Below are 24784 nucleotides of genomic sequence, written 5' to 3'. Positions count from 1 at the left end.
CTCCTTGTTGTTGTGTGCCTTCAAGTTGTTCTCAATTTATAGTGAACCTAAAGTGAAACCTATCGTGTTTTCTTGGCAAGATTTGCTCAAAGGTGGTTTGTCATTGCCTTCCCCTGAGGCTGAGAGCATGTGACTTGAAGTTGACCACTGTAAGTCGGAAGATTTAACTGTGGAAAAATGTTTGGAATACATGGTTACTTGAAATACTTTCCTACACCATCAATTCCTGTAATGGATGAAAGAAACCACTCCTTTTGTGAGGACTGGTCAACTCTTGTTACCACTATGTCACATTTGCCCAAACCACCATCAGGAACTGCTGACGTATATAGGCACTTTCTGCTTGAACCCGACCCCATCATGAAAGGCTCCTTCAGTGAACTGTGTTCATTCTTACCACCCAACTCCATCCAGATAACTACCCTAATGGAATTGGCTGTTAAGCATTTCATATGCATGTTTTTCTGTTAACAAAGCCTGTTTGAACATTTTTTGTTGTTGATTTAGTATTCCTTGTGGAACTGAAATAAATAAAAGTGAGGGGGGGGTTGGTAAAGGTTGCCACAAAGCAGCCTGTTTTTATGATCCTTCATGTAAACCAACTTCTGGCAACCCTACCCTAGTATTCTTGGCAAGATTTATTCAGAAGGTGGGTGGGTGCCTTACCATCTTCTTCAGCTGAGAGAATATGACTTGCCAAAGGTCACCCATTGGGTGTCCATAGCTGAGCAGGGATTGAGACCCTGATACTCTATAGTCCCAGTCCAACATTCAAACACTGTGCTCTCATATTAAGCAAGTAGGTGGTACTACTGTATTCCACTTTCTAGAATAAACGGAACTTTGAAGACTACAGCCTTCAAAATCACTAAACCTATTCTGAACCTTTTCCAACTAACCATTCCTTGGCCTCAAATCTTTCCTTTAAGTCCTGATGTCAGTTGTGATTGCATAGAAGGGAATCTTGTGTGTATAATGCTCCATATACTGAAGTCACTATATTCAGACAAAAACATTAAGAGCTGTTCTGGAACAGGGAAAATATCAACTTGAATGCAATAACATCACTTAATTTTATTATACTTTCATGGGAAATTGAACTCCAAACGAGAGGGAAGTAGGGTTTTTGTTCTGCTTGAAATAGCTCTACTTGTGTGCATATATTTTATTTATATCCTGCCTTTCTCCCAGGACAGGACTCAACATGTTGAGTATATGACACAGCATTTTTGAGAACCCTTCATTTCAACTCTGTTAAGTTCCTTATCAGTTTTACAACAACTGAAAGAAGAAACATATTTCAAGATCAAACTTTTAAGTCACAGTTCTTAACTATTATCTTCAGTTCTAATATGAAATGAGGAGGAAATACCAGGTACATCTTATACAGTCTTTTTTTTTTTTTTTTTTTTTGGCTTTGCTGAATTTAGACAAAGGTTATTTTGAAACAAATTTCTTGAAGGGCATCAACTATACAAATAGACAATACATAGATTACACAGCAATACAACAGCAAAATACTCAGTTCACAATCTATAATAGCTCATGAGAACAGGAAGCATTTCAACTAAACATAGAATCAAAGTGAAATAATACAAACATCCCTTATTTTGGAACATTTTGTCCAACAAACTTGTCTGTTATTTACTGATAACTGCAGTAAACCAGTATCACTCTGCAGTCTCAGAGAGGGGACAATCATGGCAGGTGTTTTCTTTCTCTCTCTCTCTCTCTCTCACACACACACACACACACACACACACCAAAAAAACCAAAAACAACCCTTCAGAATCTCATTTTTCTACATGTACACTTTAACTGTAATATGGCAAATATTTTCTCCAGACTCAAATTTTAGGTGATGTTAAAGCATTTTATCAAAGCCTTGCCTCCCAATGACAATGACATTTTTTCATGTGGGTCCTGTTGCTTGATGTCACTTCAGAAATTATTTTTTACATCACTTGTCTATTTCCTATGACCAATGACATGACCATGTAGCTGCTCAGATGCAGCCCAATGACAGCTTCTCTGATGACAAAGGATGATATTCAGGTTAAGCTTCCACAAGTCAAAGGAGACTGGTTTATAACAATTTCAGTTTTCATAAAAGTGGAAAAGAAGGAGCACTCAAGCAGGACATAGTAGGGATTGCAGGAGCAGTAAAGGAGGAGAATGAGTGGAAGAAATAGAGATGCTGAAGTCAAGGTATGAACAAACATCTTCACCTCAAATCATTGGAACAGGAGGGAATACATCATGAGATGGATATCGTGTTAATGAAACAAATTGCCCTACTGTAGCTCACTTTGTTCTATTTCAACTTATTTTTTGTTTTGTTTGTTCCAATTCACTGAAGCTGTCTGTGTCCCACATTCCCTTCACCCCACCACCAGAATATAAGTGGAATAGAAATGTACTTGCTATTGCTAGAATATACTGCCCTTTGCTTCTGTAAAGAATAATGGAGTACAAAAAAGAAAACAGGTACATGAAAGATTCTTGGTAGGACTGTAACATTAAATAGTAGATAGATAAAATGAATTACAAAGCAAAGTACATCCATTTCAGAGCAATTTAAGTTCAAAGTGATGAATAAACAACCGCATGAAGTACTAGTGCTGGATTCAAAGACCATTCCTTTCTGAGAACAAAAACAATATTAACACAAAGAGCAATTTCCCCCCTCCCTAGGAAGTGCTTTGTTTTTCTAAGGCTGAAACTATCCGATTGTGGCCCCAATGCTTTGTTATACAACTAAAAATAATGGTAACAGGAAAATTCAAAACACACACTCGGTTGCTTTTCACTTCATCACGGAAAATATACGAAAGTTGAGGAAAAGAAGCTCACAACTCCATGTCACATGTAGTTTCAGGTTTAGAAATTTTCTATTCAAAATTATATGCTGTTAAATTGTATTTACATAGCTGATGATCTCCAGGTTGGATGTTGTCAGAGAGTTTGGCTCAAGTACAAGCTAGAGTTTCTCTACTTGGCTTGGCTTTGATCCTCCCCCTACTCACCACAGGGATGGTAAACAGCAAAGTGGTCTCAGGAACTAGCTGAGTCCCTACCTCAGGACTCAACTGGTGCCTGCAAGGCTCAGCTGAAACTATAGAAAAGGAGATCCCTGCCATCTATGAGGTCAAGACAGGTGTTCTCCTCCCAGGTAGCTGGGAAGGAGAATTACCCGGATCGTAGGTGAACTTCGGCGGGCCCACAGATCAGCAGTTCTCCTGTCATGTTAGAAGGGAAAAAAGGAATGATAAAATGTTTTCCTACAACGGAAACTGGAAGTTCAGCTCTCTGTACATTTTGGGGCTGCATTGTGCCAGCTGACAATGCAAACGAAGATGGTATAAAGCATCCATTATAGATGTTAAGTCCTTCAGAATCACTACTACAAAAATGATCTCGGAATGATGCCAACATGAACAGTTAATAAAAGGAGATAATCAAAGTGAATTAGCTGACTCTTTAACTTGCATATTCTATTCCAGTCCATATCAAGTATGCATTCATTGCCTTTACGTGCAATCCTCTTCACAGATTACATGTCTAACTTTAATCTGTGACAATATAATTCTATAATTCTATAACTTCAAACTAGAACAGCCACTGTAAGCTAGAAAATATAGTGGAGGAGGGGGAAAACAAAAATATTGAGGGGTCTACCTCAACCAATTGTTGGCACTTCCCTCCTCTTGCCATTTAACATACCAGTAAACTGTGGCAGCCCCTGGCTTGGGGGCAAATTTGACTGCATTTTACTGTTCTATAGCCATGGCTTCTTCTTCAGTCTCTTGCTTCTCAATACGGGTTTCAAGGGGAATCAGATACTGTATTTCCTCACTGCTGACAGCAACTTTATCAGGCTGCAACCAACGCTTCAAGTGATCCAGAGTGCTGAAAACAGGAAAAAAAACCAGATTAAAATAGGGAGAAGTAGGAATCATTAATAAATAGAATAAATAAAAAGAAAATAGAAGAGAACAAAACCAGGCATGTGGAGAGGCACAGAGAAAGCCACTACTCTAATGCTCCATTTCAGCTTTCTTTTCTCATGTGATAAAAACATGAGTCAACTAACATCCAACTACAGAATCCATTTGTGGTAGATTTCCATCCAGCACCTCCTCACTAATTAGAGAAAACTATCAATTCTTAACAAACTCAGAACAACCTGCTAGTATAGCTTTCCACTGTCTACCAAATCTAAGGCAATTGCTGTAAAAACTGTCCTAAAAACAACAGTCAGCAATCCAGGAGCACGTCCTTGTGATTTAAAGAGTTGTGTAATCTGTAAATGCCTTAAGCAGACTGTCACTTGTAAGAGCATAGTGACTGGCAGGACCTACTAAACAACACATTACCTGCCAGTCCTGCAATCTTATCTATGTGATTGATTACAGGCATGCAGGATGTCATCTGCAGCACGTGGGCAAAACAACCATAGACCTGCGCACACAGGAACCATACATCAGCTATTCTAACTAGGACATTAGAGCAACCAGTGGCTGGGAATTTCAATTTGGAACATCACAGCCTCTCCGAATTCAGGTGCCACCCCTTCAGACATTTTGGACAAAAGAAAGAATTTTTGGATTTATAGACTAAAAACTCTAACACCACATGGCCTCAATTTAGAAATAATACCAACATCCACTAAGAATGCTGTCAACATAGTATTATTAACTGCCACCTAGTATGCAACCCAGTTTCATTCCTGGCAACTGAAAAAGGCAGAAACTAAAACATTTTGCTTTTGATATGTATTTTTAAGTTCTGTTTGTTAATCGTGTGTGTATGTGTGTGTATATACAGTGCGGCCGCACCAATCACGGGATTGCCATCTGTGGTTTGAGCTTCCACGGATGGCAAGCCCCGGCTTTTTCAATGGGCGCACAAGCCCATAGTGACATGAGTGGGAAAATGCTCCCAGTGAAACGAACAGGACTCAAGGTCCCACATTTTTGTTATCCACTGGATGGTATGGAATGGATCCCCCACAGGTAGGAAGGGCACACTATATATGTCTCCAGTGATTAACGGCATCCTTCTTGGACCCAAGAGTAGTGCTGTTGGTTTGCTTTTGAATCTCTCTCTCTCTCTCTCTCATAAACATACACCCACACCCAGAGGAATTAATTGTAAAACTGCAAGGTTATAAACAGAAGTAATAATTCAGCGCATGTGTAATAAATCTAAAGAGGGGGAAGCAGTGAGAATATTAAAATATATAATTGGATATCATTAGTGTTCATTTATTTGCTTTGTTGTTGTTTTTAGCTGCCCTTGAGTCAGCCTCTACGCATGGTGGCGCTGTGGATCAGATATCTCCAAGCCCCAGGTATCCTCCACTGCTCTGCTTAGGTCTTGTAAATTCAGGCCTGTGACCTCCCTAATTAAGTTTAGCCATCTGGCATGTAGCCTTCTTCTCTTTCTGCTTTCCTGTACCTTTCCTAGCATCATTGTCTTTTCTAAAGAGTCTTGCCTTCCCATGATGTGGCATGACAGCCTGAATTTAACCATCTTCGCTTTCAGGGACAGTTCAAGGATGGTGTGTTCAAGGACCCATTTGTTTGTCTCTCTGTCCATCCACAATATTATCCGCACTCTTCTCCAGCACCACATCTCAAATGTAGTCAAATGCTATTTTCTTTCTGTTGGCCTTCTTCACCGTCCACCTCTCACATTTTGTGATGGGGAATACAATGGCTTAGATGGGGAATACAATGGCTTGAATGATTCTGACTTTAGTGTCTAGTTGTATATCTTTGATCCTTAGGATCTTACCTAGTTCTTTCATGGCTGCCCTTCCTATTCCTAGTCTTATTTCTTGACTACAGTTTCCGTTCTGATGGGAAATCTTTAACTATTTTGATTTCTTCGGCCTGTTACAGACTGCCAAAATAAAGCTGCTTCGGGTCTCTTTGGAGGTATGCTGTTTAAATGATGCATGCACCCTAAGAATCCGGAAGCTGCACCAAAGCTGCACTCCAGTGCTTAGGAATGGAGTGTGGCTTTGGCGCGACCTCCGGACTCTTAGGACCCATGCATCATTTAAATAGCATACCTCCAAAGAGACCCGAAGCAGCTTTATTTTGGCAGTCTGTAACAGGCCTCAGTTACCTAGGTTGAATTTATGTAGCTCCTCAGCAGTTATCATTTTTGTTTTCTTTGGCCTGTTACAGACTGCCAAAATAAAGCTGCTTCGAGTCTCTTTGGAGGTATGCTATGTAAATGATGCATGGGTCCTAAGAGTCCGGAGGTCGCGCCATAGCCACATTCCATTCCTAAGCACTGAAGTGCAGCTTTGGTGCAGCTTCCAGATTCTTAGGATGCATGCATCATTTAAACAGCATACTTCCAAAGAGACCCGAAGCAGCTTTATTTTGGCAGTCTGTAACAGGCCTTTATGTCCAGCAGCAAGCCTGTCTTTGTGCTTTCTTCCTTGACTTTCCTTAGTAATTGTTCCAAGTCCATGATGTTTTCTGCTAGTAGCATGGTATCATCCACATATCTTAGATTGTTGAGGTTTCGTCCTCCTGTATTTACTGCTCTGCCTTCTCAGTCTAAACCTGCTCTTCATATGGTATTTTCTGCATACAAGTTGAAGAAATAGGGTGAAAATATGCAGCCTTGCTTGACCCTCTTGCCAATTGTGAATCATTCTATTTCTCCATATTCTAACAGCTTCCTCTTTTCCTAAGTACAGATTTCTCATTTTACAGGTAATCAATTGTTAAAACAAGAAGAGTCCCATTTAATTAATTTTCAAAAATGTTCCAAATCAATTGACTGAGAATTTCATGTTTGGTTTCATATACTGTGTTTACAATAAGAAGATAGCAAGTAAATGCAATCTTGTCTCAGGGCAGAGTGCACCCATAAAAAATGCTGATATTAGAAAAGTTATTTTTTAATATATCAGAACGCTTAGAATCCCTTGGCCTGCTAGCTGGGGGATTCTGAGAGTTGTAGTCCAAAAGGTAAATTTCCAAGAGTTGTGTAACAGGACAAGAAAAGAAAATGTGCTGCTTAAAGCAAAGGGAATTCACGTCTTCAATAGGCTTTCCTGTCAAGAAGAAGATAGCTACTCTATAGGAAAATCAAACATACCGCAGAGCAAAGCTTGGTGATATGCAAGATGTCAGTTTGCTCATTATTTCAGCTTCCTTGAACAAAAGCCCTCAAGTTGTGAAAAAGTAATCAGAAAATTAGCAAGCAGATTCTACTCAATCCATGTAATCCCATTTGTACCAAACAATCTCACACAAGCAGGTGTCAGGTTTAAAACCAGAGAGAAAGCAGACTGAAATAATAAGCACTCAATTAAAAGAGCCTCCAGATACAAAATGCCAGCCCAAATGAAACAATCTTGAACTAGTTTCAGAACATTCAAGTCGGCTACGGCAAAGCTTTTGAACTGGTCTCTGAACTGGATGGGCGGACTACAATAAGTCAATATAAACCCTAAAGCACTCATACATTATTGCTAGATCTCCCAGAGTTTACAAAACTTGAAAAGACAATGAAACCCTGACAATTCATTTTATTTTCTAACTGCAGATGGCTGGAGGTGAAACTGCAAATATGCCATGGTTACTCAGCAGGGACTCCACTACAAGAGCAAAAGAAACCTTTCATCCTCTAGATGTTTTAACCTACGACTCCCACAATCTCTTACCACAGGCCAAGCTGAGTGAGATGACTTGAAGGCAATAGCTTCCCTCTACCACATGTAGGGCTGAATCCTAGGACTAAAAATGGGCCAAGCACATCTTAAATTAAACCCCAGGAAACCCCATAATATTTAGTATTTCTATAAGCCTGGAAGGCACTGCAGGAATTCAGGGAGTTGTAATCCAAAAAGTAACTTGTCCAAGTTATTAAGACCACTTGATAAAATTTCAGAAAAGAAAAAGAGGATAGGTTGCTTGCAGATCAGGGAGTTGGGGTCAATGCAGCTATAGTAGGTTCTTACCTCTCATCCGATTCAGTTCCCTCCATATAAAAGTCAGATTCAGATTTCTCCTGCAGAAACCTGTCCCAGCATTCTCTCTTTGCTTGAGAAAGAGTGTGCAGCATATCCTTGGAGGTCACTTCCTGAGACATACCTTTTATTATCATTAATCTTCTCTCTAGGGAAAGAACCAAACAAAGAAAGGAAAAATATCTCCCTATTTCAGAATAAAAGCAAGCAGATAAATTTATTTCAAGGATTTTTAATCCAACCTCTCTGTTTCAGGCATCCATTTTAAGATATTGTGATGTCCAGAAATTCTTCTTTATGCCTGATTTTGATGGAGGACAACAGATGAAAAAGAACCTGTACACCAAAGCTCAGTGAAAAATTCTCTGTCGTCTTCATTGTCCACTAGCGTTCACATTCCAAAAACCCATATTAAACATCTAAAATACTTCTGGATCAAAGCCACATTTATACTTCATGGAAGACGTGCATTTTATTTTATCTTATTTTTCAGCATGGTTTATGATTATGCATTTTTATGCTCTGGAAATCCAGTTGCATTTAGAGAAGAGAGAGCTTCTTTTTCTTACTCAGTAACAGATTAATTGTATTCTCTTTGAATGTTAGTTATCAGGGAGGCTAATATAATATATCATTACATAAAAATGCAACGATTTTCTCTTTTTCTCTCTCAAATTGTACATTAAGTGTCAGAAACAGAAAAGTGTTAGTCTTACTTTCATCATACTAACATTCTCGGAAATAACAAGTAATCTTTCTGAAGTCTCAAAATATCCAGAAACACACAATATATAATATGTAATGCAATCAATATGCCCCCCTCTTTCTCGCATGCGCGCGCACACACAATAAAACTCTTAAAACATGTTCACCCATTTATGGGGCAGACTGACTTTTATCAGGATTAACCTTGAAGGAAAGCAGTTTTTTCAATGCAACCTTATGTTTTTAGTTGTGCACAACCAGTTTTTCAATACATGAATACATGTTGGTGGTGTTCACAAACAAATTTATAGAAGCCAATGCTTAGAAAATTTACCTTTTTTGGATGACAGCTCCCAGAAACCTCCAGAAAGCAATGGCAATGGCCATGCTGGCTGAGATATTTTGAGATTAGCAGTACAAAAAACCTTCCCACACTTCAGTGTGAATATTTTTCCAAGTAATAAATTACAGTTACACTAATAACCATAGGCTCTCTGCATGATGCAAAAGGTTAGAGCACTGCTGGTAACAAATCCCCCAAAGTAGGAATTCTGGAAATACTGACCTAAAGATGCCAAATAAATCTCAGAGTCCTTTAGTGGTGCCCAGGGCTTCAGGTCTGCTGCTTGGAAAGAGGTGTCCATTACATCGTTCTGAACATAACAATCTGTGAAGGAATCCGCAAATGTGTTGCTAGTGTCTTCATTCTGGTCTGGATGTGGCAAGGAGGAACATATTTCAGCCCACAACTCCTGGCTGGAAATAGTGACTATGGGGTCAATACTTTCAATCATGATCGTAATGATGAAATCTGAAAAACAGGGAAGTGTTGGTTTATGAGTTGCATCATTCAGTGCATGCTTTTACACACAGTACTTTTTTCTTTGAAACCACAAAGATGAGAAGTCAGGGAGACTGTTGTTCCAAAGAGAAGTTTAACCACTCAATTGGCTTCTGGCTGCCTGCTACAATCCAGACACATAAATGTTTTGACCCAGCAGTTTGCATCTGTCTTGCTGCAGAGACCAGTAGTTTCTCTCTGCCTCCTTCAAAACCTTGCTTGTTTCTGAAGTTTGACAATCTTGCCCATCCCTGTTTCCAAATATATATGTCTTGGGGGGGCGGCATAGGGCACAACCTCTACCCCTTCCACCCCAATACAGTTTCAACCAGAACTTAGATGTTACAAGTAAGACAGTTACAAGAAATAAGGCTGCATCCATACTGCAGAAATAATCCAGTTTGACGCCGCTTTAGCTGCCCTGGCTCAATGCTATGGAATTCTGGGAATGGTAGTTTAACAAAGAATCCCGTAGCATTGAGCCAGGGCAGTTTAAGTAGTGTCAAGCCAGATGATGTCTGCAGTGTGGATGCGGCCTAAGTTGCCTTATAAACAAGTACAGAACAAAGTGACATTACGCGGCTGGAGGTCTGTTCACCGACATGTTTAGGAAATAGTCAGCGACTTTATATTCCAATCGATGATCAGGTTTGGCTGAATGACCCATTCTCTACTCAGCGTTCATGCTCTGCGTGGGGAGTTTTATGAAGCCATATGGCACTATTTACACACAGGAGGGAAGAATCAGCAGGGACAATAAGTCACTTTTTACTTTAACCCCCCTGAGATGGGGATGATGGGAGCTGCTATCCAACAAGCCTGGAAGCCTCCCTACAGAGTAATGAACACACTTCAAAGCAAAAGTGGGCTTCCGGAACCCTGTCTTTGAAAGAACACTAGCATAAAACGGGGAAATAGAATCGCCTTACGTTAAGCTCCCCATTCCCAGAGATGGGGATGATGGGAGCTGCAACCCAAGGCGCCTGGAAAACGCTCCCTGGGTGAGCACTGGCGTAACAGGGGGCAATAAAATCCTTTTACCTGAAGACCCGCTCCCGCCCACAGGTGGGGATGATGGGAGTTGCAACCCAGCATAAAGAGTAATGAACACATTCTCCAGAGCGAAAGGGGGCTTCCGGAGCCATCTCTTCCGAGGAGCATTGGCCCAATGGAAGCAACCCTGGGGCAAAAGCATTAAGCCCCGCCCCCGGAGATGGAGATGAAAGGAGGCCTTTGGTGGGTTTCCAGGGCAACCGCCAACATTCCATCGCTCTCCTCACTCCCCCCCTCGAGGCCCAGCCCCTCCCCCTGCCTACCTGCACCGTCCGAAGCACCTCTGTCCTGAAGAGGCCACGAAGGGAAGACGCCTCCTGCACTGGCTGGAAGGGGGCGGAGTCTGACAGAAGGTGGGGCTTGCCCCCATTTAGCCAATCAGAGAATAGGGCGGGGACTCACGGCGCGGATGCCGGCTCCTATAGGCAGGAGGGAAACATCATTCACAACCAGCGAAGGAGGAAGCAGAGGGCTACAGGGTCAATAGTTCTTACCTTAGACTTCTGGTTCTCAATGGCCTCCAGTGTGAGGGGAAAGAGCGATAATGGAGGCTAGGCTAAGGCTGCATCCATAGGGCAGAAATAACCTGGTTTCACAGCACTTTAAATGCCACAGCTCCATGCTGGGGGATTCTGGGAATGGTAATTTATGTGCCACAAACAACAGCTACCATTCCCAGAATTCCCCAGCATCATGGAGCCGTCGCATTTAAAGTGCTGTCAAACCAGGTTATTAAAGTGAAAGTGTTATCAAACCAGGTATAACCAATAATAAAATATAATAATAATAATAATAACAACAACAACAACAACAAAGGCTGCCTCTTACATTCTCACCTAGACACTTATATGCAGGCTGCCGAATGACAACCGGAAATCATTCTTATTCCTTTTTAGTCTTACCTCTTTGGGGTGGTAGTCGTGGTTTAAAGTGTCGTTAAAGATGCCGTATTGAATCCGGGCGGAAGTGCTCTACCTGCGACGTCCCTCCATTACGTAACAGGAGGACGCGAAACAACAACAAGTCTGTTTACCCAGCGCGCATGCGCGTTGCCCTTACTTCCTAGCGACTAAAAAGAAGCGTCAGGTGGAGCAGGAAGGGCAGAATGTGAGCGTCGAAGTCGCTACTGCGGCTGCGCAGGTGAGTCCTCTTTACTTGACTCCTTTGAGGAGGTAGCTCAGTTTGGGGAAAGGGGAGCCCTTGGCTAGGCTGGCTCTGCCTTTGTCTCCTTCTTAGTTTTGTGAGACATTTAGCTTTCGGTGTTAGAGCTCTGGTGTCACAATAAACTACAATTCCCAGGATTCCCTAGCACTGAACCAGGGCAGTTAAAGTGGTCTCAAACTGGATTATTTCTGCAGTCTGTTTTGAGCCCATGAGACTAAGGCCCAAAACACACTGCAGAAATAAGCCAGGTTCAGTCTGCATTAATTGCCATGGTTCAGGGAATCCTGGGAATTGTGGTTTGTTGTGAAACCAAAACTCAGACAGAGAAGGCTAACTATCTTACAAAACTAGTCCCCAGAATTCCCTAGCACTGAGCCAGGGCAGTTAAAGTGGTCCCAAACCAGATTGTTTTGGACATTTATTGTGTTTGACCCTTGGGTTTAATTGCGGCTAGCAGCCCTGAATGGTGCGTAAATGCAGGATGCGTCTCACTTACCCAAAATGCTTGGGGCCAGAAGTGTTTCCGAATTTGGAATACTTACCTAGACTTAATTCGCCATAGCCTGCAGATAATTTTATACATACTATTTAGATCCTGTTGATGCTTGAAGCGGTTTGCGTCCATTGACCCATCTGAAAGCAAAGGTCTCACTGTCTCAGCCACCCATGTGGACAATTCTGAATGTTTCGGACTTCCGCATTCTGGATAAGGGAGACACAACTTGTACTAGAAGAATAGTAATTCATTCAAACTTTTTCACCATCCCTTAGGGCTGGCTGCTGTTGCTGTAAGGGAGACTACTTACTGCTATGTTCCTCCTCAAAGCCCAAATGAGCCTTTGGATTGTAATTGCTTCCAGCTCACATTGCCATAATCTCAGACACCTAGAATGCTGTAGCTGTTGGAATGAGACTGAAAACAGGCCCCCTTTTTTTGCAGATATGTTCACAGAACTTGCATGGATGGTTTTTAACCAACTTCTGATACATTGGAATAAAGTGCACCTTTTTGTTTGTTTATTTACAGTATATCTCACATCTCCAGCAGAAGCATATTGTCAAGGGGCAGCTATTAAGAGGAAACAATTAATGTACAAGAAATAAATATTTGTTTGTTGCTGTGTGCCTTCGGGTCATTTCCGACTTATGGTGACCCTACAATGAACCTATCCTGGGGTTTTCTTGGCAAGATTTCTTCAGGGGAGGTTTGCCATTGCCATCCTCTGAGGCCGAGAGAGTGTGACTTGCCCAAGGTCACCCACTGGGTTTCATGGCCAAGCGTGGAATCAAAACCTAGTCTCCACAGTCATAGTCCACCTACACCGTGTTGATTCAAAATATGCCTAGGAGAGCAGAAAACATTTAGCCCTAGCACTTAAATTATGGTAAGGGCATTTCAAAGTGAGCTGTCATTGAGAGATTTCACTCCAGCCACTGCCTGATGTATTTCAAATTAAAGTACTGTCATTCAGAAAATGGCCTCAAACAACTAAGCAAATAGGCAAATGGATCTGAGAGTAAGTAGTTATTTCAGCCCTACACTGAGTGGGGGTTTACAGGTTAAGATGAGCACTTTGAACTGAACTATGGCACTTACCAGGAGCCACTTTTTCAGTGTGTTTCAGTTTCAAACAATCTGTCTACTTTGGCCTGTGTCCACTTGAGCCACAAAGTTTTGGACTTGCTTCTGCTTTCATATTGTCTTCAACAGCAGCCCCTATATAACATATGTTACAGTAATCCAAGTGTACTTTTCGCACAAAAATAACTCATGCCAAAATAAGTAGCACAAATGGCACCCAAATTAATGTGAAACAGTCTATTAATATTTCATTTTGACAACCAATGTGTTTCCCTGGTTGTTGTTTTTTCATCTGTGCATCTATTCTTAATCTTGGCTGCTTCTGCATGTGGAGGATTTGGTTTCCTTTGGATGTTATATGAGCTTGTTGTACAACATCTTTTTCTCTTTGCTCCATCATGACTGGCTGGTCAGGCCTGAGAATCCCTGGCACATTTTTATGTGATGAGACACATGCTGCTGATTGTTACCTTGCTCATGGGACTTCTGCTATCCAGAACCATGGCGTGGACCTCAACTGGGAAGACGCATGCTGAATTGCTCAACAACCTTTACAGTGAGTACAAACAGCAACTGATCTCCAGGGCTCATTTTTAAACCAGTTACTGAAATACTGGGGTACACAGTACAGAGTTAATTACTAGCCCTCATTTAAAAATAAAACTGAGTTTAACCAAAAGAAATAGTAGAACAGCATATTCCTAAAATTACATATTAGCTAGTCTGCCATTTCCAAACGCCTGCTGGCTCACTGCAACTAGCATGCCTATCTCTTTCCCTGCCCATGACATAAGAGCTATATGAGATCATACCAAACACCTGTCTAGTCCAGTATCCTGCTAATCTGCATTTACTTCTGAGCAAGACATGATTACAGTAGCATCCTCCCATTCATGTATCTCAGCAACCATTACTGAGAGGCTTACTACCTGTGATGCTGGAGATAATATGCAGTCATCATTAGTAGCTATTAATAGTCTTATAATACATCAATTGGTCTAATTCTCTTTTAGAATTGTACATTGCAGGCATAATTCAGAGTCCATACAGACAGACCAAAATAAAGCTGCTTCGGGTCATTTTGGAGGTATGCTGTTTAAATGATACATGTGCTCCAATCCTAAGAAGCACAGCCTTAGTGCAGCTTCTGGCCTCTTAAGATGCACGTGTCATTTAAACAGCATACCTCCAAAGTGACTTGAAGCAGCTTTACTTTGGCCTGTTTGTATAGGCCCTCAGTTAACAAAGCCTCTGAAAACAAAGCTTCTTTTAAAAAATCTTTTTATCCCTCTCCAGCCCACATTTTCTCCTAGCCCTCCATCTAGCTGGAATTTTTTTAACAGCATTGGGAGGATGGTGAAGAAGGGCTGAAGAAACACAGAGTTTCAGTGTTGGGTTTCAGTAGTGTATCAGCAGTAAACAAAGTCTGAGCTGGTAAAATGTGTGAATCTACTCCGCTCTATCCTCCTATAGCTGTGTAGACCTGTCTACAACTGGCAAAATAACAACAGGTACCTCCAGAATTTAGGTTTACACAAAGTTGTTAAGTGTATTTATTAATATATAGTGGAAATGGAACAACTAACCTGAATGAGTTATCAAACTGTCCCAAATGAGCTGGACTCCACTGAACTACTATCTGCCCTCTTATTCCCTGTTTCTTTAGAAAATGGTGTGATTAAGTCTCAGCACGTTTTTGATGTGTTGCTGGCTACAGACAGAGCCCACTATATCAAGTATTTCCCATATATGGATTCGCCTCAGTCAATAGGTAAGAAATGGCAAATATTATTATTTGTGTGTAGCTTTAGCTCTTGGAACCCCAAAACTTGGCTGCATAAGTTCATCCTGGAAATTTTACACAGGGCCAAAATACCTTTCACACAGTGTAGTATAAAGCAGAAACTCTCAAGTCTTTGAATTACATAGAGACACTGAGGGAGTAGACCATTTGTGAAGTTAACTGTGTTAATAGAAGATGCTCAAGTTAATACAGGTTTTGATAATGAAAAAACAACTGACCAGTGGTTTTCTTTTCAGGATACAAGGCTACAATAAGTGCACCTCATATGGTAAGACATATTACAACATCTACTAAATGCTATATGAATAATGTAATAATTAATAATAATTTGTTTTATTTATATACCGCTATTCCAAAGATCATAGCGGTGAACAGCAAGTAAGCTAATTTGCCCCCAACAGTCTGGGTACTCATTTTAGCAACCTCGGAAGGATGCAAGCCTGAGTCGAGCTTGGGCCCTTTTGCTGGTCTTGAACTCGCAACCTTGTGGTTTCGAGTGAATGGCTGCAGTACAGGCATTTAACCACTGCGTCACCAGTTAGTAGATAGCGTTCAGCAGAATATGCACATAGGCCATGAATGTGTAAAAATGCCTTATACTGAGATCAGACATTGCCCATCTGACATGGTGCTGCCTCCTCTGGACTTGCTGTATATGTGCCTTTGAACTGGAGATGCAAGAGGATTGAAAACAGAACCATATACATGAAAGCCATGTGTCCTGCTACTAGGTTAGGGTCCTGTCCTAGCAACATGACCAAATTACTTATTGTACTGAGTATTTTCTAGGCAGTCCTGTGTGCTACTACATGGATGCAGGTGGTATAAGTCAACAAGAAGGTGTATTTATAACTATTGCAAATTGAAAATGCTCAGAAATTTGTGCTGCAGATGTTTCTTATCTGAATTTCTGCTGGTGGCTGCTTCATTTCCTCCTGTGCTTGCATTTCTAAAGTAAAAATTAGAATACATGATTTTATAAAGCTGGAGCATAGTCAAGGGGTTGAATTGTGAGAGTGTTTTCTTATATTACTTTTGTCACTGTTGAATGAAAGGATCATGAAAACCAGTTCTCTTGGTAGTATGAAATGACATTTGTTGTTTCTGCAGCATGCTCATGCCCTTGAGTTACTGAAGGACCAGTTGGTGGAAGGAGCAAAAGCCCTGGATGTAGGATCAGGAAGTGGATATCTTACAGCTTGCTTTGCTAGGATGGTAAGCAGAATACACCATGTATTTCGTGGGATTCTGTGGTGAGGGGGGGAAAACATGTACAGTGGGCTCTTGTTATCTGCTGGGATTTGGTTCCAGGATCCTCTGTGGATACCAAAATCTGTGGATGCTCAAGTCCCATTGAATACAATGACATAGTGAAATGGTGTCCCTTATACAAAATGACAAAATCAAGGTTTGCTATTTGGAATTTATAACTTTTTGAAATATTTCAAGCTGTGGATGGTTAAACTCTTGGATAAGGAGAGCCTACTGTACTGTTTTTCTAACCAGTCTTATATTTGATGCTGTTATCTGTACAGAGAAGGATCTAGCTACAGTGAAATATAAATTTAGGTAAATTAAAAAGGATCAACTGAAGTAACACAGTCTTGAAAATGAATTGAATGGGCCTTCTCTAGACAAATCTGATCTATTCCATTATAATCACATTGTTAGCCATGTGTTAAAGGAGAGAGAGGCTACAATCCTAGATATACTTTTCTGAGGGTAAGTCCCAGTGAACTCAGTGAGACTTACTTTGAGCAGGCATATAGACGAATTACATAATTGGAGTTGTACACCATTGGAGCAGGCATCTAAAATGAATGACATAATTGAAGTTGCATAGTTAGCGCACTGCATCTCTGAAGAATTCCTGACAGGTATAGTTGTAGAAATAATTGCAATTAGACTTTATTTTCTGGGTAATTTTGCTAACCCCCAGATATTCTGAAACTGGCTGTACATATAATTGGTGTACATCAAATACTGCACTAGAGATCAAAAACCTGCCCTGGGTGATTTTCCAGACGCCTGGAGCAGGGGTTAAGGGCATAGGACCTGTGGGGGCTACTTAGTAGACATGGATGGAAGTGTTGAATCCCACCCATTGTGTATAAATAATCATATATTAGCAGCTAATCATTCTAAGGGAAATTGTTTTCTGAATTAATTAATTTGTGGTAGTAACCCATGCTGAAGTGAATGTGTCTCCTGTTACAGGTAGGGCCAACAGGGAAAGCAGTGGGCATTGAACACATTGAAGAGCTGGTTCATGAATCCATCAGAAATGTCAGAGAAGATGATCCAACTTTGCTGAGTTCTGGGCGAGTAAAACTTATAGGTAAGAGCTCTTTCTATAGAGAATGTTATTGTAGCAATTATGCCAAAGGTACATAGGCAAATGAGTTACTACGAGATGCCGCCTCACCATTGCTATGCTATGTTTATAATAAAATTCCATTAATGATAAATTGAGCCAGGAATGTTTACCCTATATACTAATGCCTCTCATTATGAGTCCTCTACCATGTCGTAAAGTCAGTTATAGATTAACTGCCATGATCTACTACAGTATATGAAGCCTGAGGCTTCTTTTTCCTGTATTATTTTCAGACCTATGCTGATCCCTCCTAATTTTGTTTTCTTTATATCATCATCATCATCTGTAAATCTGTGAGTCACCTTGGGTCCCTTCAGGGAGAAAGGTGGCATATAAATGAAATAATAAATACATAAATAAATGTCCCACCCTTTCCCCAAAACTGGCACTCAAGGTGTGGCTCACAACATTAAAAAAAAACAGAACAATTAGAAGCATGCAAAATAGTACATTAAAATAGAATTAAACCATTACAATATTAAAACAAAAAAGTCAGCGTCAAAATACAACGGAGAAATAGCAATGGGAACGAGAACATGGGTCAAGAAAAACCGAGTCCGTTTGCTCCCTTTTGTAATGGGAACAATGGACATGATTTGAATATGACTCGGGAACTCGCTCAGAGTCTGACTCGCAGCAAGATTCGTCGCTTTATCGCTCAGTGGGAATGGGGCCCTGGTGGGCAAAGCTGAGGGTGATTAGAACACACACACACACACCCCGCCTCATCCAACCATGTCTTTGTAATACAGGCCAGGTCAATTTGTTCATCCACTGACCTGGCATTCAGCATCAGTATTTTCAACCCAGGGGCAGGGAGGGCTGTCACCAAGACTATTCAAGCTATTTGGGCTGGGAGAATTTGGAGACAACAAGCACCCTCTTGTGTTACCCTATTCTTTGATATTTTAATTGTCTCCTTGTTCCGTATCTCCCTCTGCCCTGTATGACTCCAGTGGCTGCTCCCTGAGACTGTGTTTCCTCTCCCTTCTCTGGAAAACACATCCTTCCTGTATTAGGCCGGTAGGACAGTAGCTATTAAAACAGAACAATAAATAGACAGGCATATGATAAAAGGAGTGGCCAAAGCAAATAACAAGCCCTTCTTTCTGCAGGGCAAAAGACAGGGACTTGCTTTTTGAACCCAACAGACGCCTGCTGAGTCCTGCAAGGAGAAATCCCACTAAGGAGGCAGAGGTCCAAAGTAGCATTAGAGCTTGTAGCATCTTCTTCCTCACAGCCCCCAGATAGTCACCATGGTTCTGCCTGCCCCCCCCCCTTGCTGGGATGTATTATTTCATCATATGTCTATAATAAAATTAGGATTCAAAGCATACTTAATTGTACATTCCAGTGAAACTAGAAATATATGGACTTGGAAATAAGGATTAATCTAAGCCTGAGGGCAGGGAACCGTCTAACTAAAAAGATTGCATGTACAGCGCTGTGTAAATTTACAGCGCTTCATAAATAAAGGTTAATAATAATAATAATAATAATAAATTTGGAGAAAACTAAATTGCTTCTTTTACTCAGTGCAACAAATTCCTATTTTGTTATAGAAGTAAGTTCAGTTGATTTTACAGGGTTTTATTGCCAAGCAAGTATGAATAGGATTGCACATTTAGAACTACATACATTTCTAGGGCTGCAATCCTATGTATGCACACTTGGAAGTAAGGCTTATTTAGCCCAGTGATAATTCCCAGTAACTGTACATAGGATTTCATTACAAGTTGTGAAATAGCTAAAAAGTAACTAAAAATCTATTTTTTCTTTCAGATTCCTTTCATAATTCTGATTAACCTAAAAGCTTAGTATGAAAGAGCAGTGTTTTTCCTTGTTAGGTTTCATCCTGTGGTTTCCATCCTCTGTTTTCATCCTGGTCTCATCCTATGGTTTCCATACTCTGTTTTAGACCCCAGCGCTAATATAATATGTATACCAGTCTCTCCTCCATGTAGGTATCAAGTGAAAGGAGAGGCAGAGGAGAACTGTTTAGGAGAAGCTGCCATCTGAACAAGAACCTTCACTGCACATTCTCTCTCCACAGTTGGGGATGGCAGGAAGGGGTATCCTGAAGAAGCCCCTTATGATGCCATCCATGTTGGAGCAGCTGCCCCGACAGTGCCAAAAGCGGTAAGAAAGATATATGTCTGCCTCCATTTGTCCCTCACTGCTGGCTAGAACCTTAAGATAGATTTATTTATTGATGTATTTATTCATTTACTATCCCACCTTTCTCCAGCCAAGGGATCTAAGGCAGCTAAAAGACTGCATTGGAAAGTATGTGATACCATCTTACAGTTGCAATTTTAAGAAAAGAGGGTTGAAATGGCTTTAAAATAGGAAGAATTATATATGGAACTTTCTTAAACAGATTTCCTGTATTTGGAAATCTGATCCTTTCAGTATGGGCGTTCTTTCAATATGAGTTAAAAAGAAAATACTTCATTGTGGTTCTTTGTAGAAATCTTCAGCAAGAAAAATCTCATGTGAAGAAATGAGATTACAAATAAATAGCAAGTTTGCAGGTTATCTATAGAGATGTAAAAATGTCTGGAAAATTGAAACTGGGAAGGGAGGGATAGATATCTGTTTTTTGCAGTTTATTTCCTCAGAAATTTTAGGATTTTTTAAAAAATGCTAAATTAATTTGTGACTTTGGGAACATAAAATTGAGTAGCATGAGCTTTCGTAGACTTGAACCTACTTCCTCAGGTGTTATGTCTAATTTGGTTTGACATAAATTTATAATGTTTTGAATGTTAAAAGTACAGTTTATGCAGACAATATCTATAAATTGATATTATTTTACATAGAATCATAGAATTCATGAGAACACAAGGGCCATCCAGTCCAACCCCCTGCCATGCAGAAACAAAATCAAAGCACCCACGACAGATGGGCATTCAGCCTCTTGTTTAAATCCTTTTCAAAGGACATTGTTTGTTACAAATGGAGCAACAAGATCCCAGTTTAGGGAACATTGGAACTCTTAAATTTTTGCTTTCTTATGTGAAGCAGGGGAGGGGGGAAAGTAAAAAGAGAAGAAACCACTAGCACTTGTAAAACAAAGAAAATGATTTTGTCTCTTCTACACCTCCAAAGTGTTGAGCAGAAATAAAGCACTCATTCCCTTAAGAGAACAACAACAACAAAAAGTAAAACCAAGATCTGCAATGCTCTGATCCTGTACACAGGCTTGCGTAAAATTGCTCCTGTAATATACGTAGCTCTGAGCAATAATTTAGGGTGGGGGAAGCAATATATAAACATCCTAAATATTTTATCATTCTAAAAGAAAATACTGCATAATTCATTTTTTTAAAAAAATACAGAAATAAATGGGGGAAGACCTTTTTTTCGGGGGGAGGGGGCAGGGGCACCTTCACATCTCATATGGGTATGTTCTATTTTTCTTGCAGAACCCAAGGAGCTTAATTTTGCTTCTCTTTTTTACATAGAAATCTCTCCATTTTGTTCTGTTGGGGGGGTTGTTTTGTTTTTTGCTTTATCTTGTTAATCTTGGTGAATCTTCTTTTGTCTTACCAGTTACTGAATGAGCTGAAACCAGGAGGGCGACTAATTCTGCCAGTAGGACCAGAGGGTGGAAACCAGGTTATGATGCAGTATGACAAGACTAAAGATGGTCAGATTGTAGAAACACATCTGATGGGGGTGATATATGTTCCTTTGACAGACAAGGAGAAACAGTGGCCTCGGTAAAATATTAATAAGTTCCTTCCAAGGTGTGGTTAGATAAAAACTCATTTTTCCTAAAATGACAACATATTGATTGGCGGGGGGGGGAATCCCTCTCCTACTCTGCTTGTTGCAGGCAAAACAAAACTGCTAACAGGTAGCCCAGAGTGGGAAGAAGATAGATTTGTAAGTGACTTTGTAGCAGACCAAAAAGGGATTTCTGACTGAGATTTATTTAACAAAAGAAGCAGCAAAATGACTCTTAAACCTCATTCTGGCTCCATGCTGAAAAATAGAATGGTTAGGGTGAGCAGAACTGGAATTTTTGTAGGAGGACTGTAAGGCTTCATTCAGTCATGGTACTCAAGGCAAATACCTGAGTGCAAGATTCTTTAAATCCAAGTGTATGTCTTTTACACACAATTCTAGCAAAAATAAATATCCCATAAGCCTGAAGTCTGCCCTTGCTAGCTGTACACATCTCTGCAATTAAATTATTATAAAAACTAGAACTCTTCCCTTATATTAAGCAGAGGGGATATCTTGGAAAGCACAGAGAAACCATTTGAATAAAGTCTGTGGGCCTATACACATGTGCCAAAAGGCCTGTGTCCCCCCCCCCCAAGCCTGGTGTGATCCTGTACAGATGATGCATAGCAATAGCCCTGGTCTAGGATCAGCCAGTCTGGATGCCAATCTGGCGGTTCCTGACGGATCCTGGGATGAAGCAGCCTTAGCATGGGTTAAAAAAACCTGCTGTTTGCCTCAGAGTTTTGTGAAAACTCCATGTCAACAGCAGGCACACTACATGGCCCTGTGCACCCCTTTTCTCCTGCCACCATATGTCTTCTCTGAAGCTCCCTGTTGCAGCCTCTGATGTCAGAAAGGGGCACCTGGCCACATGGGTGTAGCCAGAGGCCCCACTTCTGCCCTTACAACCACGGCAGGGGCCTTCAGAGATGGCAACGACAGGTAAGGGGCACGCGGCAGCAGCTCCATGGAATGGTGGCAGGTGAGCATATGAACACCCACTGGCCTAGAGACTAACCCAGGTAGAAACTGGGGCAGGGCAAGGCAGGACACTACAGGCTTGGCCTGCAGTATCCTGCCCATCAGCTCAGGCCCTGTGATTCCATACACATGCACATTTGAAAGTATGTGCTGTTATACATAGTACAGCTTACCTTATAGTCTTTATAGACACAATGGGGGATGTTCATGCATTTTCATAAGTGAAAGTGCCTTAATTCCTTTCTGGAATTTTCTCCTTTAGAGATCTTCTCCTATACTGTAAAAGGCTTGACCATTATTACTTGTTGCTTAAAGTTTAGTGATAGTATCTTACTTTGGATGTTTGATACTTATCCCGCTAAACCAGTGGTTCCCAACCTGTGGGTCGGGACCCCTTTGGGGGTCAAATGACCCTTTCATGGGGGTCGCCTAAGACCATTGGAAAACACCTATTTAATTACAGTTATGAAGTAGCAATGGAAATAATTTCATGGGTTTGGGTCACCACAACATGAGGAACTGTATTAAGGGGTCACAGCATTAGAAAGGTTGGGAACCACTGCGCTAAACCATACTTCATTAGTTGAGGATGAATGACAAAATTATGTGCTCCTTTCTCACCCTTTGTAGCCTTCTTTTTAACTTAAACACCAGTTTATTGTTCTGTCCAAACCATTGATTTGATGTCAATTTATGAATCAGAATCTTAACTTTAAACTTCAGATTCTGGTTAGTAAATGGACATTAAACCTAAGTTTTCCATTTCAGTGACTTAATTAAGCAACAAGGAATGATGCAAGGTACTGGAGTATGCAATCCTCTTCATTCTTAGCTATTTAAACCATCATATAGAAAGCTGGTAATTTGAGTATCCAAACCAGGCCCTGCTGGGCAAGGAAAACATCCCCTTCATTTATGTTAGCACTTGGTCACAGGGAAACCATAAGACCAAACTGAATATTGTGTTTTATAAAGATACATAAAATAAGAAAAGTTTACTATGTCTTATACAAGTAGATTGACAGGAATGTATATTTAAATACTAATGATTGAATTTTTAAAAGGCCTTGGAATTCTGGAAGTAAAACCATAAAATAGGAATCCATAGTGCCTTTGGCCCAAACAGGTCTAGTATAAAGATGTGATAAGTTAATAAATGACACTGTAGGCATAATTCTTCTCCATATGGGTTTGCCTGTCTACAGACAGAAAAGGCATCCACATATGTACATCACATAGACAGCATCCCTCCCAGCTCCAGTGAACATGAATAACTTCAACTGCCCTCATGATCTAGGAATTACAGTAAGGTTTCTTCTTCTTTATTTATTTATTAACAAATTAATAACAAAAAACCCACACAAAATTAAAATATAAACAAATAATTTAAAATTGTTGTACTGTTTTTCAGGCTATAGCAAACAAGTGGCATTTCTCCAGCTTTTGGCCTAAATCCAAGATTAGGTGCAGCTAAAGTAAAACCACAGAAGCAAAGGAACTTACAAATAACACTTGTTGTGTTTAACGTTTGAATATAGGCCTCTGCATGTAGTCTCTACCTGCCCCATAGTGATGGCACACAGTGTTCATTTACTTAATTTATATTCTGTCTTACTCCTGAATTACTCCCTTTTCCCTCAATGCATGTTCCTTTTAGGTGTGCTTTCTCCAGAAGCATTGTGCTGTTTCTTATCTGTACACATTAAGCTAGGGAAGTGCTGTAGTAAGAAATGCCACTTCATCTCTGAAGCATTTTGATCTCTGAAGCCAAATGTGAAAACTGGATTTTTGGGGAGGTGTTAGTATGATGATTAGTAATGATCAATTGTCTCTTTTTACCCTAGGGGTGAACTTTAAAAGACTTAAGTCTGTAAAGGATATTTGGAAACCATGTGAAAACTATGTTTGGAAGAAATAGGAATTCATACTTGTACATACTAATACAATGTTCCGCTGACGTATTGTATTTGAGATAGCATCAAAATTTGGGAGAAATTAAGAAATCTCTCCTTAAGGATAACAACGGACTCATTAATATCTATAATATCTAATTACAAGAACTGTGGTTTGAAATCCAAGCGGCTTGATAGGCTCAAGGCTAACGACTAGCCTGGCTCTTCTATTTCATAGACTACAAATAAGTTCTCGTTTATGCAGGAGTGGGAAAAATAGTTGTGCTAGGCATCTCTGTGCTCTATGCCTTTTATAAATAAGAAACCAATCCTTATCTGGTTTCCTGATACTTGTAGAATTCTTTTTGCATGGTCATCTACTGCTGGAAACAAAATACTGGCTATAATGTGCACTTTTAACCATTTAATCTAATAAAACAAGTTAAATCTTGCTTTTCCGTGGTGTAACTATTTTCATAAGGAACAGTTACTTTGCTCAACCAGCTTGGGTCCAGACTGTCCGAAGGACCCTATCTCCCTATGCAAGCCAGTCTGAGTGTTAAGGCTGCCAGGGGAGGGCCGACAAGTGAAGACGTTTTTATTCAAGCAGGCATTTGGTGGGTGCATTTTGTGGCCTGAGATGGTGTGCTG

At 40.5% G+C, this 24784-nt stretch overlaps 2 protein-coding genes across 7 annotated transcripts; one reads left to right on the top strand and one right to left on the bottom strand.

The window, feature by feature from the left end:
* Nucleotides 1-1150: 1150 nt before the first annotated feature.
* CCDC32 (coiled-coil domain containing 32) lies at nt 1151-11017 on the bottom strand. 3 transcript variants are annotated; one of them, XM_089521945.1, is made up of 4 exons: nt 10862-11015; nt 9270-9515; nt 7991-8147; nt 1151-3909 (listed from the first exon to the last, which is right to left on the bottom strand). In XM_089521945.1, exons 2-4 carry the CDS (start codon nt 9496-9498, stop codon nt 3771-3773), a joined length of 525 nt encoding a protein of 174 aa, XP_089378071.1. In that variant the 5' UTR covers nt 9499-9515; nt 10862-11015; the 3' UTR covers nt 1151-3770. The 3 variants fall into 3 exon arrangements, with proteins under 3 accessions (XP_089378071.1, XP_089378072.1, XP_089378073.1); XM_089521946.1 differs by lacking the exon at nt 10862-11015 and adding an exon at nt 10587-10637; XM_089521947.1 differs by lacking the exon at nt 1151-3909 and having other exon boundaries at nt 7987-8147; nt 10862-11017.
* Nucleotides 11018-11612: 595 nt separating this feature from the next.
* LOC149314818 (protein-L-isoaspartate(D-aspartate) O-methyltransferase-like) lies at nt 11613-24585 on the top strand. 4 transcript variants are annotated; one of them, XR_016280973.1, is made up of 11 exons: nt 11613-11738; nt 12790-12853; nt 13759-13900; nt 15011-15115; nt 15385-15416; nt 16259-16363; nt 17366-17486; nt 19579-19664; nt 21081-21250; nt 23447-23546; nt 24086-24585. XR_016280973.1 is itself a non-coding variant. In XM_089521943.1 (9 exons), the coding sequence occupies exons 2-9, from the start codon at nt 13789-13791 to the stop codon at nt 24096-24098; spliced, it is 744 nt and encodes a 247-aa protein (XP_089378069.1). In that variant the 5' UTR covers nt 11618-11738; nt 13759-13788; the 3' UTR covers nt 24099-24585. The 4 variants fall into 4 exon arrangements, 2 of the variants coding, with proteins under 2 accessions (XP_089378070.1, XP_089378069.1); XR_016280972.1 differs by lacking the exon at nt 12790-12853; XM_089521943.1 differs by lacking the exons at nt 12790-12853; nt 23447-23546 and having other exon boundaries at nt 11618-11738.
* Nucleotides 24586-24784: the final 199 nt, after the last annotated feature.

Source organism: Sceloporus occidentalis, unplaced genomic scaffold, assembly GCF_023333645.1.
Source record: "Sceloporus occidentalis isolate IW3139 unplaced genomic scaffold, rSceOcc1.0.p SCAF_4, whole genome shotgun sequence".
Taxonomy (NCBI): domain Eukaryota; kingdom Metazoa; phylum Chordata; class Lepidosauria; order Squamata; family Phrynosomatidae; genus Sceloporus; species Sceloporus occidentalis.
This window is presented reverse-complemented; position numbering and strand designations above follow the sequence as displayed.

What these genes read in the sequence shown, in the direction of transcription:
- CCDC32 (XM_089521945.1), bottom strand. Translation starts at nt 9,498, where the DNA reads ATGATTGAAAGTATTGACCCCATAGTCACTATTTCCAGCCAGGAGTTG. An exon ending in GATTTATTTGGCATCTTTAG is followed by an intron (nt 8,148 to 9,269) that starts GTCAGTATTTCC and finishes TTCTTTCCCTAG; the next exon opens with AGAGAAGATTAATGATAATA. An exon ending in GGAACTGAATCGGATGAGAG is followed by an intron (nt 3,910 to 7,990) that starts GTAAGAACCTAC and finishes TCCTGTTTTCAG; the next exon opens with CACTCTGGATCACTTGAAGC.
- LOC149314818 (XM_089521943.1), top strand. Translation starts at nt 13,789, where the DNA reads ATGAGACACATGCTGCTGATTGTTACCTTGCTCATGGGACTTCTGCTA. An exon ending in GGATTCGCCTCAGTCAATAG is followed by an intron (nt 15,116 to 15,384) that starts GTAAGAAATGGC and finishes TTTTCTTTTCAG; the next exon opens with GATACAAGGCTACAATAAGT. An exon ending in CCCCGACAGTGCCAAAAGCG is followed by an intron (nt 19,665 to 21,080) that starts GTAAGAAAGATA and finishes TTGTCTTACCAG; the next exon opens with TTACTGAATGAGCTGAAACC.